This window comes from Neolamprologus multifasciatus, chromosome 16 (assembly GCF_963576455.1).
Source record: "Neolamprologus multifasciatus chromosome 16, fNeoMul1.2, whole genome shotgun sequence".
NCBI lineage: Eukaryota > Metazoa > Chordata > Actinopteri > Cichliformes > Cichlidae > Neolamprologus > Neolamprologus multifasciatus.
In genome coordinates, this window is record NC_140454.1 from 19,556,107 (window position 1) to 19,575,028 (window position 18,922).

The window sequence follows — 18,922 nt, forward strand, 5'->3', positions numbered from 1 at the left end:
ACTTTACATGGAAACTGTGAGGCTGTGTGGCAACAAGAGCACTGGCTCAAGCAATTAACCTTTCCGCATATTAAATATCAGACACCATCTTCGTCTTGAGTATCTATAATTAGTTTTGCAGTTGATTTTACAGCTTTGTCCTCTGACATGCTCCATTACCTTCATTCATGGTCACCATGATCATCATACATCTGTCATACGCACTCAAAACAGCAGGTAATAGTTAAAAAAGCATCATGGACACCTTGGGTTCAATTTAGAAATTAAGCAACAAGCATATGCATGCTTCAACAGGGTGTCACAACTCATCAAGTGTGTGATTTTTCTGTCGCACAAACAGACCATTTACCAAGGTGCCCCTAATTCATCGAGCTCATCAGCGTCCTCTCTGACAGCTGTCAGAGCTTCTCTTATCATCCATGGTAGCCTGCTGGGATGAGAATCCTTTCCACCAAAAGCACGGCCAAAGCGATGACATAATGGCTATTTGCTGCTGGGCTCAGGAGTGGCCCCACACATGGGCAATTAAATCCACAGCTTGACTCGAGAAACTGTCCAGCAAACAGCATAGGAAAGCAAGGAATGTGATCCACAACCGTGCATGTGTCTTCCTTTTTACTATCTGGATGTGTTTCAGTTGAGAAAGAATGACAAAGTGGATAATACAGAAAAGATTAACTACCCGACAGTGAAACCTTTACCCTGGAAACACATTACTACGTGCAACTGTAAAATACCAGAGAGATGAAAATGCTTATTACATGTTTTCGCGCTTACACAGGTTTCATAAAACATGCACCACTCAAGGACAATACTCCAGGTAGAGGCTCCTCAAGTAATAGTTTGTGACGTATTAAATTGAGAAGAAAAAAAAATGTGGATTGATCGAAACCTGTGACGATGAATCTCTTGGATTTCCTCATGAATCACTCTCACTGCCACCAAAGACCTAAAGGTGAAACTCATTTCCTTATTCACAAAGTCATAAAAGGTTTTTCTCATGATTTTGTCTGCGCCGCTGCAGCAATGGGGGGAAACATATTTAAGATAAATGACATGTTAACAGAATCATTTCATGGTTCGACACATTCGTTGTGATTTATAACAACTTCTAAACCTTTAAGGTCCCGTTTTACACTGAAAAGCTCAAATACATATTTTGATTGGAAAAGAGATGACGAAATGTCACTGAAGTATTTGTTTCCAATTCTATCATCATCAGAGTTATTCATAAAGGGCGAAAGGCCAAAGAAACCTCAAGGAATGATTGAAAACTGTCTGGTGAAATGGAAATGTCTAATATTATGGCTGGTGATTAATAGGGAAGTATGACTGCAACTTGTTTCTTTATATTTTGCCTCCAAGAAGCCAGACTTTCTTTTAACTTTTGTGGTCTTGACTAACAGTCCCAGCTTTGTGAAGGTCTTTAAAACATTTCTTTGGACACTGGGTGCTTTTATATTCATTTTCAGTCCAGTTCAGTTGTGGTACCTCATCATTTTTTAGAGGACTTTTGGGGGTTTTTTTTGTTAAGCTACTTAACACTGACCTCTGAATCATACATGCATCTGAAAGGCGCTTAACTCAAGGGATGAACCAGTGTCGCATCTACACATAACATTTTAAAGTGCATCTTTAGGCCCTTTGTTACCAGCAGCCTGTCACAAAAACACATATTTTGTTTCCATGTCTTTAGCTGAATTGACAAAATATGCCAAAGATGGCACAGTTTGACAGGCCCAAAATAAAGTTTTTGCACTATCGAGGTGATTCCCAAAGAGGCATTATCCTAAAATATATAACAGCATGTTGTGCAGTGTGTCCTTACAAATATTAGGAAACTGAGGGATAAAAGACATAAGACTGAAAGTCATGTCTTTAAAAAATAGGAAAGTATTTGAAATTTCTGTCTCAAATTCTCATCTATATGTATATATACAGGTATGTATGTATAGGTGAGAGGTACAACAGTGAGTGTCTACAGCCGTCTGTAAAACAGCATGGAGACTGGTTTATGATTTGCAACAGATTCATTTTTCAGCCTGACAATGATCCCAAACACACTGCCAGTGCAGTAAAAGCAAACATTAATAGAAAAGCACACAGTGGGACACTATCAGTCATGGATTGGCCTCCTCAGAGCCCAAACCTCAACATTATTGAAGCAAAAGGCAGCTGACATCCAAAGAAGAGCTTTGAATATCATTCAAGAAGCCTGGAAAACTATTCCTGAAGACTGCTCTAAGAAAATACGATCGTACCAAGTGTTGACTAACAAACTTGGAATTGGACAACCTCTGTTTTTTGCAAATTTTCAATAATTAATTGCATTTATTTCCGTGCAAAACATAAAGACATGAATGATGAATCCTCCAAACTCGATCCCGAAGCGAGAAAAAGAGTTACAAATGTGTTACAGAGTCAAAGCCTGACAAAATCTTCACCCACGCGCTCTGCCATCAGCTGTAATTTCTCTTATAATTATTTTACATTCTGGTTAAAATTTGGTGCTGATGAAATGCTGCGTTAGCTCCCATAATTCCTGCTACACAAGGCCTGCTCCCGAGTCTTGGCAGGGAGGAGATAATATTGTGACTGGGAGGAGGTGACAGCCTCATCTCAATGTGAATGGAGCTAATCACCAATGCAAATTGCAATCAGAAGGGGCATATCTCTACCTAACTGAGAGATAATTGCGCGATTGTACTGATAACAAAAGGTCAACTGCGTGTAGCCACTAAGCTCTCAGATGATCATCAGACACACACGGTTTCCAGCAGTGAATATTTTTACAGATTCAATCACTGCATTAATTTTAACGCCAAACACTTCTACGTTTCTGATGATGGAGATTTTAAACACTGATTATTCAGCAGATGCGTCCTTTCAGACGGCAAAGACGAAAATGCAGCGACAACTGGGAGAGTGAAGCAGAGCCTACCGATTCAGCTTTTTATTTTCTAAATTCAGCACAAAATCAGTTGTCAGAGAAGCCGCAGTGATTTTTACCTTTTATCCATTTGATCATAAATTTCAGTTCAGAATTTTCCTCCTGACAGTAAGGAAAGGGTTTTTTTTATGTCCCTGTGGCAGCTGCCTCCAGCTGTGTGGCAGGAGCGCCCTCTACTGGACTCACCGTGGGATCTTGAAAAGGGCTTTGACTGGATGCATCTCAGCCAGAGGGGGGTCTCCGTCCGCCAGCTCAATGGCTGTGATGCCGAGAGACCACACATCGCAGCGGGCATCATATGAGTAGTCGTACTGCTGTTCACAGGCTATGACCTGGAAACAATTCACAGGGTCCATTTTAGACAGTCACCGAGTAGAAAGTCCGTTTTTCTAGAAAGAGGGGTGAGATTAATTTTGTTTTATGTTTAGGGTATTAAATTCAGATTAATGATTCAAAGAAAATTACTTTTTTTTTTTTTTTTAAAAAGCATTGTGAACCTGAAAAAATCCTCTTAATGCCAAAAACAGTCTGCCAAGCTTATTCGCAGCCCATTTAAAAACAAGCACTGAAAGGCAGGTCAGTGCAGTAGCTCCGGGTATGAGCTTCTCTTTGCCACAGTCAATAATTAGAACTGACACTACATTTTACAGCTGAGTTTATTCTAATTGCCCCCGAGGTCCCTCCCTACCAGCTCAATCACCGCACCTCATTTCTGCCAAAAGAGTAAGCCGAGGGGCCACAGACTCCCAGCTATTAACCTTGAGGCGACCTCAAGAGCTGCACCCGTGGAGAGGAATACACAATGACACATGGGAGGGAGAGTCACACGGAAATAACTGAGGCGCTCTGTTTAACAGCTACATCACACTGTACATGTATATAAAAAGAATCCATTAGCCACTAAAACACGTGTGCATGTTTTACTGCTGCATTACTAGACATGAACATGCGTGTGCAGCCCTTAGACTCTGACCTCAGGAGCCATCCAAAACGGTGTCCCGACTGACGTGTTCCTCCGCAGTCGTGCGCTCGTCAGTTGAGCTGAAACACCTACAAAAAAATGGAAAAGAAATTGCAAAATTCGATCTTACTACATTAGCATGAATATTTCTTGGGATAAATTACAGCAGACAGTAAATGTTTGAACTAATCAATAAATCCTGGCATATAATTTAGTGTGGCAACCTGCCAAGCAGCAATAATAATGGTCTATAATCATTTCAAATTATGTAGGACAGATTTTTATCAGCGTGAGTCCACTTCATCTCCATGACACAGGGGACATAAACATGCCTGGGGGTGACTCAAAGTCATTTGCCATAGCAGCTTTCTTTTAATATGCAAAGGATCAAATAATGCAATTTAAATGAGCAATAATAGCTTCGGGCTAAGGCTACGGTCCATGAATTAAAAGACGTTATGGTGAGCATGGGACTAAAGTGTGGGTTAAATGATTTATCCTGCGCTTGTGTTTGCCTTCACAAACAATGTTGCTGACACTTCCAAAAGATCACTCACAAAAGAAGAGTCATTTATCTATAACAGCGCACTTCAGAGAAAAGATTGGATCGGCTAAATTGCCTCTTTCAAAGATCATTACCAAAGTCAACCAGTTTGACTCCTCCCTCAGTAGTCAGGAGGATGTTGTTGCCTTTGACATCACGATGGATAATCCGGTTGTTGTGCAAATGCTGGAGCCCCTTTTAAATTAGAGGACAGATAATGCAAGGTGCTGCTGAGCATGAATCACGACACACAATTAGTCATTTGCGTAAAAAAATAAATAAATCTGAATATGATGCATTAAAAGTTGAGCTGTACAAACTACATAAAAGAACTCCCACAGCTGTTCGGAAGGAGAGACATTCATAACTGCTTGTCACACTTCCCCAGCTGAAAATAAATCCTCAGCACGCTCTCTGCATGTTGGTGTCCCACCTCCTCCCCCTGCAATTGCGCCTTTGCAGAGGGCCATCTTACCAAGAGGGCACTGCATAAGATGCATGCGATAACAGGCTCCTGCAGACGCTGGCCACGCATCAGCAGGCCTTTGATGAGTTCTGTGACAGAGCCGCCGTTGCACAGCTGGGAGGGAGACAGAGAAACTCCAGTGACTCGTCCATCACTCACCACTTCAGATTATGATTCATGGAAAGAGCTAGCCCTCACACACACGCAGCACAATAACATTGACATTCGTGTAGGTGGTGTTTCCTGGCTAACTGAGACCCAGATCAATGCTTTCTTATATACAGAAGAGCGACAAATTAAAGGGTAAACCAACATAAAGTGTCTCAGTATGGTGTTATTGTGTTTGGTCAGTACTTGGTCAGAGAGCAGCTTCAATATGCAAAGATTCTTCATGTCTGTGAATCAGCTAACCTAACACATCACTCCAAAACGTCTCAGAGCATTCAAACAGGTTAAGAACTTGTGACTTCTAATCAAACCAGTCACTGTGATCCTGATCCTGAAAAGCTGTAAAGCTGATAACTCAGAACACTTTATATTGATTTGCACTAACCTTCTGACTAAATGCAAAAGCTATCCCAGCAAAATGTCTCTGCTGGCATAACTAATTCCCAGGTTTCTCGGACTGTGAGACCCAGTGGATTAATGTTTTTCCTTTAATTTGTCACCAGTCTATGTGAAAAAGGATTTCAGAGATTTAAACTTCATTTTTTAAAGAGTGGTTTTATTAACTTGAGCCATTTGATTATGAAATTGTGACGAAATACAGGAAAAAGACACTTCAGGTAACAGATTGTTTGGTATAACAATCATTGCACTAACTGTGCATACACGCATGGCTAATTTGAAGCTTGGTACAACCCTGGCATTTCCCACCAAACTCACACTGTGTATCCCTCAGGCCTAATAACGTGTTTTTCTCTCTCATTTTCTTTGTTTCTGAAACTTGTAATGCTATTATTGACTAGCACTCTTCTTCCTTTCTGCCATTTGTGGACTGTCAGAGATATGGGTGGTCTTTGAGGTAAATGACAGCTTTATCCACCATTATTATGGCCAAACTGAAGAGTACACCTGACACACAAATGGCCCATTTCCCACTGAGCCAAAGCAGACATAAAGCAATAGCAAAAGCTTCCAAGTGGTATAAACCTGGTAATAAAACCAAAATGTGTTATTTCTTTCTACACTGTTGTTTGCAGGGATTTAAATAATAGTGACAGAATATCATCTTTACTGAGTTTTGAAGGGGCTGAGAGCCAGATTTAGACACCTTCAGACAGAGCCAGGCTAGCTGTTTCTTTTGTTATGCTAAGCTAACTGGCTATGGTGTAGATTCATATTTAACCTACAAACATAAGGATCTAACTCTTATGGCTCAATCACACTAGAGTAAAAACTAGACAGCAACTTCCTTGCAACTATAAAAAAAATTTGGTGATTGCACTGAATTTGTTTGCTATAAGCAACAGACTGCAAGGAGACTAGCTGTTGATCACAAAGCGATTGCACAGGTTGCTCGACAGGAGGCAACCTATTTCCTAACAATCGCAGTCTGACTCAGAAAGACTGCAGTCAGCCACTTCTAAATAGGTGCCAACACATTACATTTAATCTTAGCCTGTCAGGGCCAATGAGATCACATACTGATAACAGACTGACAGAGTGACTGTTTTAATGGCTTTTCTTGAAACACCAAAGCCACTTTGAAGACAGCAACTAACTGTGTGCTGTGGCAGACCTGGTCCCTGCCTTCAGTTTCTTCAGATTGCCAGTTTATAGAACATGGTCGCAATAATTTTCCCAACCACAGTTGCATTAATGAGAACTGACAATAAGCCCTTCATAAAGTATGAAAAGTGTAACACGTGTTATACAAATATACATAATAAAGTGCTCACCTCCAGTATCAGCCAAAGCTGTCCGCCAGTTAATTTGTCCGACTTATGAAACATGCCATAAAACTTCACCACGTTAGGATGGTTGGGCAGGGACCTCAGTATGTTGTATTCTGCCTCAATCTCCTCATCCACATCCTTTAAACAGCATCAGCAAACAAGCAGTGTTTAAGTACAGCAAGGAAAGAGATAAATCAACACTGTGATGTGTTATAAAAGGTGTATTTGTGCTTCAATATTTCAGGCTGCGTTTCATTTTTAGTGAACTAGGCTACTATAATAAGAAACCTAAAGATGGGGTTATAAACTCAGTAAAAAAGGAAGGGATGGGCCCGCTGTGCTGAACTATTTCTGGAAGCACTTTTCTATCAAAGTAAATCTCAGTGGGAGGGAAGATCAACAGTCAGAGAGGCAGAATTTCTCTTCCTGGATGTCTGAGTGATAGTGTCAGCAGTCTAATCAGGGAGAGGGATGGGAGAGGAGGCAGCTTCATCTTCATGGCCATCAGGGGCACATCATGGTGGATAGCGCTGCCAGGATGGGGATTGTTCCACTGACACAATCACAGGCTCGCCTCAGACCGAGTCACACTCCCACAATATGCTGCCAATTCAGAGTCTACAGTATCCTTATCACGCAAACAAATGGACGGTTATACAGAGAGGATACAGGCGATGCAGGAGCTACAGTTTCTGGTAAGAGCACGTTAAATTTAGCACGACAGGAAATAAATGAAAAGGGGAGACACTGATATATATCACAGGAGCAAGTGCAAGTACGACTGCATCAAGATGGAGAGGGGGAAAAGTACCGGCAACTTACTCTGTTTGAATGGCTCGAATGCTGAGACAAGTTGGTTACAAAGAAAAACACAGTGGGTTTAGTTTTCTGTCGCAGTATTATGAGGTCCTGCAAGGTAGAAACTTCCTCACCAACACTATATAATAAAAAGTTACAGTGAGCCATACATGCAATGTCAGATATCATATAATTCATCAGGAAAACCTGGAGGTTTAATGTGCATAAAGCCAGCAGTTAAATTACATCTTTAAGCTAAGTTTTACTTCTTCTACAGGATAGGCTTGTGAGTGATGTACAAAGAGCCAAAAAAGGCCATAGAAGGTAAGAAACAATAAAAAAGGTGCAGGTTCAACTAAAGAAAGTGTTTAAAAATGGATTTGCAGAGTAATTAAAGCTCTTAGGAGTTTTAGGCAGGTTTAGTTATGCTTTTGTTTAGCTATGAGATAACACCTGGCAGAACTGGCTGTATTTACACGTGCGGCATGACATTAGCATGCCCTAATCTAAATCAGTGGTTCCCAACATGTGGGTCAAAGCCCTCAGATTCAATTAACAGCACGGTCCACTGCCATGCAAGTGAATCTAGGAGGCTGACAGTGACATTTCAAAAAGAAAAAGGATTTGTCTCCAATTCTCCCTTTTGTGACAACTCCATGGGGATACATTCTTCTATAACTCAGCTGCTTAACTTGTATTAAGACTTAAAGTCATGTGTGGTTCCTGTGAGCAACATGTGGGTATCTAAACAGGTGGTCGGTTAGACCTCAACTATAATTATTTTTTTACCCTAGTCTCTCGGAGCCCCATCTAAGCTGTCATCTTCATCTTCAGTTTCTATCACTGATGGGTGTCTGCTCTGCTGGAATGGTTCATCTGAGTCTGATCACCAAATAGCTTTTATTCAAATTCTGTCTTTGAATAAATATGTTTATTTTTCCAAATGATCTCTCTCTTATTGAAATGCAATTATCTGACAAATAACTGCTGTGCAGTTTATATGTTATCTTCATATCCAAAAAGTCTGTGCACCAAGTTTAGTGAAATTCAGGTATTTGTATTTTCCATGATCTTAACTGCATGTGTAGGTAGTGGTTTACACATTCACCTAACATGCAAATGATCCCTGGTTCAAAACCAAGAGGAAACACAAATCTAGCACCAGGAAGGGCAAACAGCAAAAGCTCAAATCTACAAAGCACATTCCTCTCATAATCACAAAGGTCATGGCAGTCAGGTGAGGAGTTTTTCAACAGATTTCTTCTGCATTTGCAAACATTCATTTGTTCTTTCTGCCTGCTGTCTTGGTTAAATCAAATAGTGTCATTTCAGGGTGCTATAAACCAGATAAGCTGGGAACCACTGAGCTAATGGGTGCTCATCCACAGCTAGATCTACTCCCACAACAGTCAAAACACCTTAAAATCACCATTACTTCGCTGCCAAACAGCATCAGCATAAACTCATACACCTCAAACCTTCTGACATCATACATACACATCATTACTATTCTGCAAAAATAGCCTGAACAGATACTGCATCTAAACCCTAACCAGTTCTGTGAGATTGAAAACAATCAACAAGAAGCCGGGTCCAGCAGTAAACACACTTTAATCGGACTTACATTAATCGGGTCCAGCACTTTCACTGCTGCCTGACTCCCATCTTTTTTGTTGGTCACTCTGTAGACTTTTCCATAAGTTCCTTTGCCAATGGTTTCCACTATATCCCAGTCACCTGACGGATCGCCCAGAGTCTCCAGTCCAAGCATGCTGGACTTGTAGGGGTACAGTCCATATAGTGATCTCCTGGACAATAAAAACAGTCATACCAAGATTTAAAAAAAGAAATCTTGAATAATTTGCAAAGTTTACAGAAACAAATGGAAACGTTAATTCCCTTAAAACCTTCACTACTTCGTCTTGCAGAAAGGATGCTTGTTGTGAATAACAGTTGAACCTTACCGTGACAGAGCAGCAAGTAATTAAAACCTATAAACTGTGCAGGTAAAGCACACAGAGTACATTTATTCCCTGAGGCATTTTTGTTCAGCTAAAACCAATGACTGCATCGACCTGGACAAATCAAAGCAAAATAAGTCCACAGATATGGATGGAGAGGACAACACTCTACTTACATGGCAAGTGTTATTTTCTCCTGACTCATCTGGGCTGAGAAGAATTACAACCAAAGACTCTCTGGCGATCATAATATAACAACACCAGTAGCAACAGGAATGGCCTCCATGGGAGGACAGGCAACAAGTGACATTTCCCACAGCTACTGAATTAGCCCTGTCCACAGGGACCTTGTCACTGCACACTAAGAAGTGCAATCTTCTAAAGATCAATCGGATTGGTCAGAGATTATCTTGAGAAGCGCTGTCCTGAGTGAACACTGAAGCATTGCCACTCCTCCAAATAAACTGTTGTATAAAACTATAAAGCGTTTGCACGTCTTCAGCTTATTACAGTTATAAGCACTAATGACCAACGGGGATGGAAAACACCAATGTAAATCCTCCTTGTAGTCAACATGTGATGCTTCTGTGGCAAAATACAACATATATGGCCAATGATGCAAAGGATTAAGTGTCAAAACATATGGGAACAAATAACATGATGGATCAGCAAGTGATACAGCCATGTCGGGATGCATGAATCTTATTTTTACAAAACGACACATAATCCAGATAAGCGTGATGTTTGTGTGCAATTCTCACGAATGCTCCTTTTGTCATAAATGTGTTATGCATCACGGAGGTTGTATGACCCTGAGAAAGGCTGGGGAAGTTTGCATACTGATGGGAAAAACAGTGAATGATGTTTAACCCTCAGGGGGCGCAGCAACTCACACATGAGGACAGATTTATGAAATGTTGTGCATGCACCGTGAGCAATGGCATGCTAACTGATATTAGACGGATATACCACGATTCTGCAGAGACGCACAGGCATGCAGCACAGAGTGATACCCTTCAGAGTGTCCTTCAAGGAGCTGCATGTGATCGCAGAAAAAGCCAAAGTGCCTGCTGTAATTATGAGTTTTTTCACATCACACATTTAAATACAAATATATCAGATCGCTTATATATTACTATTTATAAACAAATATGTTGTCTTACCCATCAACACTTTAGGAATTAATCATTTGAGATGTCAACATCTCTTTGCAAAACCATCAAAGTGGAGAGTTTTCCCCCCATGAGCTGTAATGTTTTTATCTCATCACATACAACGCTAGTTTGCCCACATAAGTGGAGCACACACTGTTGGAATTTACATAAGGAGCAGTACAGACTAATTACAGTCATTCACCTTGAGATTTAATAATATATTTTTTCTTTAAGGATGTCTACTGCAAGTTCTGTAAGTACTGTAACATCACCTGTCACTTGTTGCCGCCACACCTATTTTTTTCTATAACAGACAGCTCATATTTCTCTACAGTAGCTTTTCTCTGAGATATCTGCAACGTTTTCCTCCAACTTTTAGTTGTGGAGCTGAGCCTGTATGCAGATTATTGTTAAATGTACAATTAATTTAGTGATTAATGTGTAAATATTATATTTTTAGAACTTTACAAGAAGCACAAGAACTTTGATCTCACCCAATTTGAGCAACAAACCCTCCCCCAAAACCTACCTTTTGAAAAGAATCCATCAAAAACATACCACATGTTAGCTCACTCACTTAAATCTATTCATAACTCATTTAAAATTAATAAAGTGCAGATGATAAAGCTGTAAGTGAGACATACCTGCTACTGTGAACGTGCTTGCCACTGCCTCACCACAAAACGCTCCAGGCTAGTTCATGCCAATCTATAGGGATTAATAATTCACTAGTAATCTGCAACCTGATGCACAGTGCTGTTAAATATTCAGGTGGCAGATGTAGCCACTCATAATGGTGGCTGATATGAAGCATCCCCTGTTGCAGCCCAGTAACCAGGAAGTCCGTAACAGTTTCTAAGTCACATGGTTTCTGCCTATCTTCACACTGATCATAATGTCCTTTACACACCGAGCTGCTGCTGCTTCACTCGTTCAGACAGCTTCTGATGCTCTACAGCCTTATAAACCTTAAAGCAATATGACAAAGATATCCAGAGCCTCCAGAGACAAAAAAAACCCCTCCCAGGCTATAAGTATATAAGACTACAAATATGTAAGTATTTCAGCTTTTTAGTCTAAGTTTAAGCGTTTACAATGTGCCTGGATCGGTACTTTATTATAATAATAATAATCAGTTTCACCTGAAAAAACCACAATGCTACATATTCCAGGAGCTGGAAAGTGCCCTAACACAAGCCGACACTTGCACCAACTACATAGAAGATTCTAACATTTTTATACCATTCCTCATTTTGAACGTTTTCCCAGATATGGGTATTTGTCACATTTTGATTAATCACTACAGCAGTAGCAAATAAGGGGGGGAAACACACAATTCGACTGTCATTTTTTAACAAACTAATTAAAAACACAGAGAGCATGTTTCTTCAGTTTTTTGTGCAAATGAAAAACATTTTTAGACACAAAAGGTTCTCTCCACACATGTATTTGCAGCTGAAACAGCCGCTCCAAACAACCATGCCTTCATTTAATCTCCTACACAATTACTGGTATTTTATTTCTTGAATAAAACTTTTCTGACTATAATTTGTAGGCAGGTACAATCTATGACGAGGGATCACAAAATAGACTGAGCAAAGTTTTATAGCATCTAAGAGAAGAAAAAAAAAAACAGGCTGGGAGATGCTGAAAGAGAACAAGATCAATTTATTGATTTTTTTTTTCTTGCATTCAACTTGACATGTTTGCTAAGTGATTATCGGCATAATGGTGATCATTAAAGCATTTAAAGTATACAATGTATTTGTGGAAGCCAACTAAGGTTAAAAATAGCATCAGCTATAAAGTCTCTTTTCAGCTCAGCATCAGTTTTATGCTCTGTACTGGAACTGTGTTAAACCGCTCGGTGCCTACTTAATAAAAAAACAATGTAAATACATAAATGAGAACCAAATCTGATCAATAAAGACTTGTTCAAGCTCTTTTTTACTGCCAGAAGGCAACGAGAATTTCTTTAAATGGGCAGGAGATACAGTGAAATAGCGCTTAAGAACAGGACACCGCTGCTCTTCGATTGCAGTGCTCAGGTTACCCTTTGTTTACCATTCTTGTCAGCACAGCTGAAAAAAGGGATGCTGTGTCTGATACACAGTGGCACATGGTATTTTTGGTTATAAAACAGGAATATGTGCATAGTAACACGGTGATTATATTTGGAAAAACTACCCTGCTCTGCCTTTGCTCATTGGGCACATTTTCTGTGCATCTACACAATGCTAAGTGTAGGTCTGAGGTGGTAACAGCTGCACATGACGTGATCGGCTGCAGCACATCTTTGTCACCAGAAACAGTACAGAGTGAAAGGCAGTAATCTAATTTTCTGCTTCCATCAAACTCGCACAATTCCACCCTCTGTGGCAGAGCCTTATGGGAAGTCTGCTGGGTAAACCCCTTTGGTAAGTCTATGGAGAGGGGAAAAAACCAATAATCCCTTTTAAGGGGATATGAAGAGGCTTTACGGTAAACCTCCACTAGCCATGAGTCAGGCCTGAAGCATTTCGCCCTTCTTCTCACCCTGGAAGGCCAAAGCCTCACACAAGCAGACACAAATGCATTTATTTTAAACATTAACATCTTTAATCTTAGCAGTGCACCTGCATGATTAATGATCCCTGATTGACATCTTTGGATACACAAAGCATCAACCGTAATAACAAAAAGGCACCATCATCATCTAAGTAATCAGTCTTAAATGAATTATAATTTCTTATTTATAATTAATTATAAATTAACCTCAGCCATATCATCACAAACACCACATCTGTGCCACTGTGATGGATGCGAGTATGGCTGTGCTACTGTTTAAACGCAACAAAACTGAATGAAAAAGCATCTGCAATCGTAGCAGGGAAGCAATTTTTTGTTCTTACATTTGTCTTGGTCAGTCATCAGGCAGTTTGTGAAATTTTCTTAACTTCAAGATAATCAATTGATCTATTGTAAGCGGTATTACTGCAAAGTGGAAAACATTTAGGCATGACAAGCAAACCATGTAAAGTTTACAGACTGGAATCGTTTGAGGCGGATAGTATGTAAAAGTTGCAGATGCTCTGATGAGTCCATAGCTCTGTGCCTCATTTGGCATTAACATCAGCACCAAAACTGTGTGCTGGGAGCTTCATGGCCGGGGTTTCCATGGCCAGGCAGCTCCTGTTGATGTAATGTGTAGGTGACCCAGTGCTTTTTTCTTTAGTGTTACTCTAATAATGTGTTACCTGAAGTCAGGTCTTTAAGTGTTTCACACAGTGTCGTGTATGGACACCAACACATGATGTAATCAGCAAGTGATTTAATTGTACACTTTAAACTTTAACTCAAGGGGTTTAAGAAACAGGTTTAAAAACTTTTTTTTATAAGGTCTGTTCATTTTTACACATGCAGCTTTGAGCCATGTGTGGTCTGTTTCCACATTATTGGCATATAAAGTCTGGAGTTGATTCCAGTTGTTTAAGTTCGGCAGCTGTTGAGAATGAGAATTCATAACATAGAGGCACAAAGAGGCATCAGACCAAGTAAAGAAGGCTAAAGAAGGCTACCATAAGGCAGAAAAATACCAAACTGACCTATCAGAGAGACAGGAAGCTTCCGAAGTGGCCAAATCAACAATGCAGTAAAGAGGGTGATTACAGAATCTTTTATTTGGAAAACCACTTCACAGCATCTAACCAAATCAACAGCAGTTCTGAAGCTTTTGGTGTATTTATTGTGAAAGTCTACAATTAAAGAGATGCAAACAACATGCCAAAATAGTCGCTGGAAAACATCTAGTTCTAAAAGAAATTCTTTGGACCAATGAACTTGGCCCAAAGTTGTACGCAGTGATGAGAAAACAAGACTCGAATAGGCTCGTGATCCAAAACAGACCCCCTGAAAACACAGAGGAGGTGGTGTGACAGCATGGGCCTGTTTAACTGCCAACTGAACTGGGTCACTGATGTCTATTGACCAGAAGCAGGACATCTTCTTAAATGCATGGAGTTATACTTCCTGCTCAAGCCCAATGCTTCTTAACGGCAATAAAGAGAATACTCTTAAACATCAGAGTCAGTCACCTGACCACGTCTTTCACCATGTAAAGACAAAACTGAAGGTGGTATAGGTCTGGCAAAGCCTATAAAAGAAGGAAATTCAGAGTGTGATGAAGCTTCTGTACTAAAGATGGAAGTGTACATTTCACATCTTTATTGTTCGACTTTAAACCCACTGTGGTAATGAACAGAGACAAAGACAATGAGCATTTTAAGCTAAAGTAAGTGTAAAACACAAAAAGTGTTTTATATATTGCGATTTTTGCATAACTATCATAATGTAGCCTATTTAACTTTTTTTTCATCTAACTTCCGGTTTTTTCCCTGAATGATTGCTGGTTTACAGTATTTCACAGAGTAAAGTAAAACCAAACTGACACAGTGATTAAAGATATCCAGGTTTAAGATTTAGGGCTGTGCATTTTGTTGTTGTTGTTTTTTTTAGCGATACAGATGAGGAGTCTTGTACCTACCTCGACATTGTCGCCTCAGTATTTCCATCTCTGTCATCTGCAAAAGAGGAAACTGTTTAAGACAGAGTATCACTGCACAGCTGCATCTCCATCTCCGTGAGTTTAATAAAGGCCTAAAGCACACTGTCTGAATCAACTCTTTAGACCCAGCTTACCGTCCATAGCAACATATGCGAAGTAATTTCCCTGTTTATTCAGCAAAGACTTTAATTATTAACAGTATGGACACCTGAGCATGTTGTCCTGCAGACCGGAAACGGTTAACTGGCTGACCAGTATCACCTGATGTAACCTTGAATAGCCTATTCATGCTCTGGAGAGCAGCGTTTTACTTACCTGCGTGGGGGGAAAAGAAGGAGATGTCGAGTGATGCCCCACGGAGGACGGCCTGTAACAGCAGCATCTCCCAGCCTGACACTGATGACACGGTCTCAGTCTCAGCTGTGTCCTTCATAAAAACTCCCAGCCTGTGCAGATTACTTTTTTTTTCTTACTTCTTTTTGGCCTAATTGGCAGCAAACAAAGCCTTTGTGTGACCATTGGTCTTTACCCAGAGGGCCTCACACCAATTATCCTGCTCAGTCACATGGCAGTGAAACCTTTTTCAGAGCACTGGGCCAGAGACTAGATGGAGCAGTGCAAGGAGAAACCAGCACAGACAGCTACTTGTTTGCATTGTATTGTAGTTTTTCTTTTTTATAATGATAATGGTTGAGTACTGGATTTTAAGATATATTCAACTTTTTTTTACAGCACCTCTATTCTCGTCTTTGTTGAAAACTTGACCAGATCTGCCTGTCTCTACCTCCTCGGATTTGAGCACCAATGGCCCAGAGACCTGCAGTTTTCATTATGAGTTGAACAATGACCAGTCACCACTTCTTCACTCAGCACAGTAAATAATATCATTTCTTTTCAATATAATCTTCCTGTGGGAATGTTAGCTAAACATTGTTGCAGACCAGTCTACCCCCAGAGAAGGATGGCAGCATCCTCTCATAGCAGGAATAATACAGTAAAGTCTGAATGATTAGAATTTGCTGTTCAGGCTCAGAGGTGTACGTGTCATAACATTTGCATTACCTCTACAAGTCACAATAGTGAAAAGAGATTGAAGTAAGCCAAGATTAGATAAATGAAATAAAAATATTAATCTCCTGTTCCACCACATCCCAAAGGAGATATATTAGATTGAGATCCAGTACAGAGAAATTACTGTCATGTTCAAGATGATCGTAAAAAATGAAAAAGAAGCAAAATCACTGTGTTTATATTTTATTCACATATGTTACATTTTGCTTTAAATGTCCCAAGTCACACTTTCTGGTCAAACTCAGAAAGTTTGAGTCAGCACCTACAGTAATGTACTGTATTCTCTCCCCATTCATACAGGAAAACACACAAAAGCTTTCAGTTACAATTTACACCCATCGTTGGCTATTTGGTTGCGGTCATTAACGAAGTGGGTACAACAAAAATAAGAGAGACAGGAGAAAACACAAAAGCAGCATGCATGAATTCAAGAGGAAGTTTTTCAAGTGTTGACTTGTTCCTTAAGAGATTCTGCGATGCAGCACAATGTGACCCAGCATTTCAAAACCAAACATCAGGGATATCGGCTGTGTGCTCATCACTGAAAGTAAGAATTAAAAAAAAAGGGGGTCCTATTATGCCTTTTCTCTTTTTCTGTCATTTACAAATAAACTGGGTCATAGATGTGATGGATGCTGATAACAACTAATTCCTTTAAGCTGCTCAGTTCACAACAGTTTTCCCAACTCCTGTGCCGAACTGCAGTTTTGAACGTGAGATGAGGAGGCGGAGCTTACAAGCACTAGGTTTCGTTTTTTGGGACGCCAGGCAAAGGGCAGCCAATCAGAAGAAAGTGAGCTTTTAGGTTGACAGAGGCTTGAAGAGACATTTTAAAGAAGAAGAAAAAGAAGAAATGATAATAAATAAGGGGCTTTTTATGTTCTTGTGAACTGTGAAGAAGCAAAGTTTCTCTAATGAAGTCTCATTTAAAATCATGGAGCTGGAAATAAGCATAATAGGCCCCCTTAATCTTGCAGGCACGGCTGGATGAAACTTCTCTTCCAGGAAAAAAAAAAGATGATAATCGCTAAGACACTTAAATAATGGTGGCTTAAAGGATGTCATGCACAATGTACAACAGATACTCAAGTCTGATAGTCTTGCAATGTTGGAATGCAACTATAAACCACAACTACATGATGCATGATGTATAACAGATAGTTGTTAATAATAATAATAAATGTTCTGTACTGCAGTTTATGACCTGGCAATCAGAAGCGTAAAGGGAAAGCCTTTTTCTGATGGCACAGACAGACGAGTGACAAGTATTGCAGCCTCCTCACAGAAGCAACACAACTCCCACAGAGTTTCATACCTCGAGAGAACACTGACAGAACTCATGTAGCATTTTTGCTCTTGCATGACGCTCAGGACACCAGATGTGCAGTGAAATCTCTTTGCCTTCCCTCAATGTTTAGACTTATATGTTTATATGGGGGTGGTGATGATGAGGCTTAAGACAGCTGAGTGTCCTAAAGGTGGAGTTTTGAGTTAAACAGTGTGAAAAGGCCAACGCTATGAAAAGTGTAGTGGGTGTAACTTGGTGACCGCGCACCTCCTTAACCATTAAACTGAGTTTGAGTCAACATTCCCAGCCATCTACGGTAAACCCAAAACACAACCTTAGGAAAAAAAACAAAAACAAATTCTTCAAAGTTAAAATTAATTACTTGAACAATGAGCAGCAGCATTTATTTAAATATCTAAAACGTATTTCAGCAAAAACAAAAAAAACCAAAAAAAATTCCTGAGGATGGATTGCAACTAGACCCATAAAAGAAAGAGTCTTTGCTTGTTAGCAAAATAAACTCTAGTGTGTTGATGGGTGGACTTGTCCTGCCTCCTATCACATGTCAGCAGACAATGAGTGCACACTGCAGTAACATTGCTATACTTACCAGGAGCTTGAAACTCATGCCAGCACAGCAGAGCACATTTTGATAAATAATAGGGATATGCGTTTACATCAGAAATGGTGGTAAAGTAATCAAACTTTGCAGGGACAATCGGCAATTTATTTTTGTTTTGTTTTTTAAACCAAATAAACTGGAGAGACTTTAAAAGCCTGATCCAAACCAATTCGGTTTGTGGGCAAATTTGTGCTTTTTGTTTGTTTTTTTTTATTCCCCCCCTCTCTTTTTCTTTTTTGTTTTTTTACTTTTTTACTTTAATCTCACCAAATTCTGTTTTTCCCTGTAGAAAAACCACACAATAAATCACTTGAACACACACACGTGTTAAATCTTTAGGCATGACTGTACACCAAACTTCACATAAACCAAGGCTGTGGCAGAAATACCCCTCGCTGGATGTTTGTGTTTATCACAGCAAGAGTTTCCAAATATTTTGATCAAGGCAGACACATAAGCCAGAAGGAAAAAAATCCCTAAAAAAAACAAAACTAAAAAAATCTTCTCCATCATGGGATGTGGTTTTTCAGTGGACTTTGGAAGATCTTAGAGTCCATTATAATGAGGCCCCCAACGCTTATTGATGTGATCAAAGGTGTGTGAAACCCACTGTTGCTCCAACACTCGATACCGCTCCTCACATAAGTAGAGAGGCTTGCCACGACT

At 39.9% G+C, this 18,922-nt stretch overlaps 2 protein-coding genes across 7 annotated transcripts in view; both read right to left on the bottom strand.

Moving 5' to 3' along the window:
• The window catches only part of myo3b (myosin IIIB), a 71,791-nt gene extending 55,375 nt beyond the window's left edge, over positions 1-16,416 (bottom strand). For 2 of the 4 annotated variants that reach the window (XM_085134801.1, XM_085134802.1), the window contains exons 1-9: positions 15,591-16,416; positions 15,255-15,291; positions 9,242-9,425; positions 7,642-7,662; positions 6,823-6,957; positions 4,931-5,035; positions 4,551-4,650; positions 3,924-4,000; positions 3,137-3,282 (exon numbers count right to left, since the gene is read on the bottom strand). In XM_085134801.1, the coding sequence (XP_084990927.1) occupies positions 3,137-3,282; positions 3,924-4,000; positions 4,551-4,650; positions 4,931-5,035; positions 6,823-6,957; positions 7,642-7,662; positions 9,242-9,425; positions 15,255-15,291; positions 15,591-15,708 (923 nt within the window). In that variant the 5' untranslated portion in view covers positions 15,709-16,416. The other 2 variants (XM_085134803.1, XM_085134805.1) reach the window with 2 other exon arrangements.
• A 97-nt stretch (positions 16,417-16,513) lies between these two features.
• ubr3 (ubiquitin protein ligase E3 component n-recognin 3) overlaps positions 16,514-18,922 on the bottom strand; it is a 41,612-nt gene continuing 39,203 nt past the window's right edge. For all 3 annotated transcript variants that reach the window (XM_085134799.1, XM_085134798.1, XM_085134800.1), the window contains one exon: positions 16,514-18,920. In XM_085134799.1, coding sequence (XP_084990925.1) covers positions 18,803-18,920 — 118 coding nt within the window. In that variant the 3' untranslated portion in view covers positions 16,514-18,802. The remainder of the gene's footprint in view (positions 18,921-18,922) is intronic.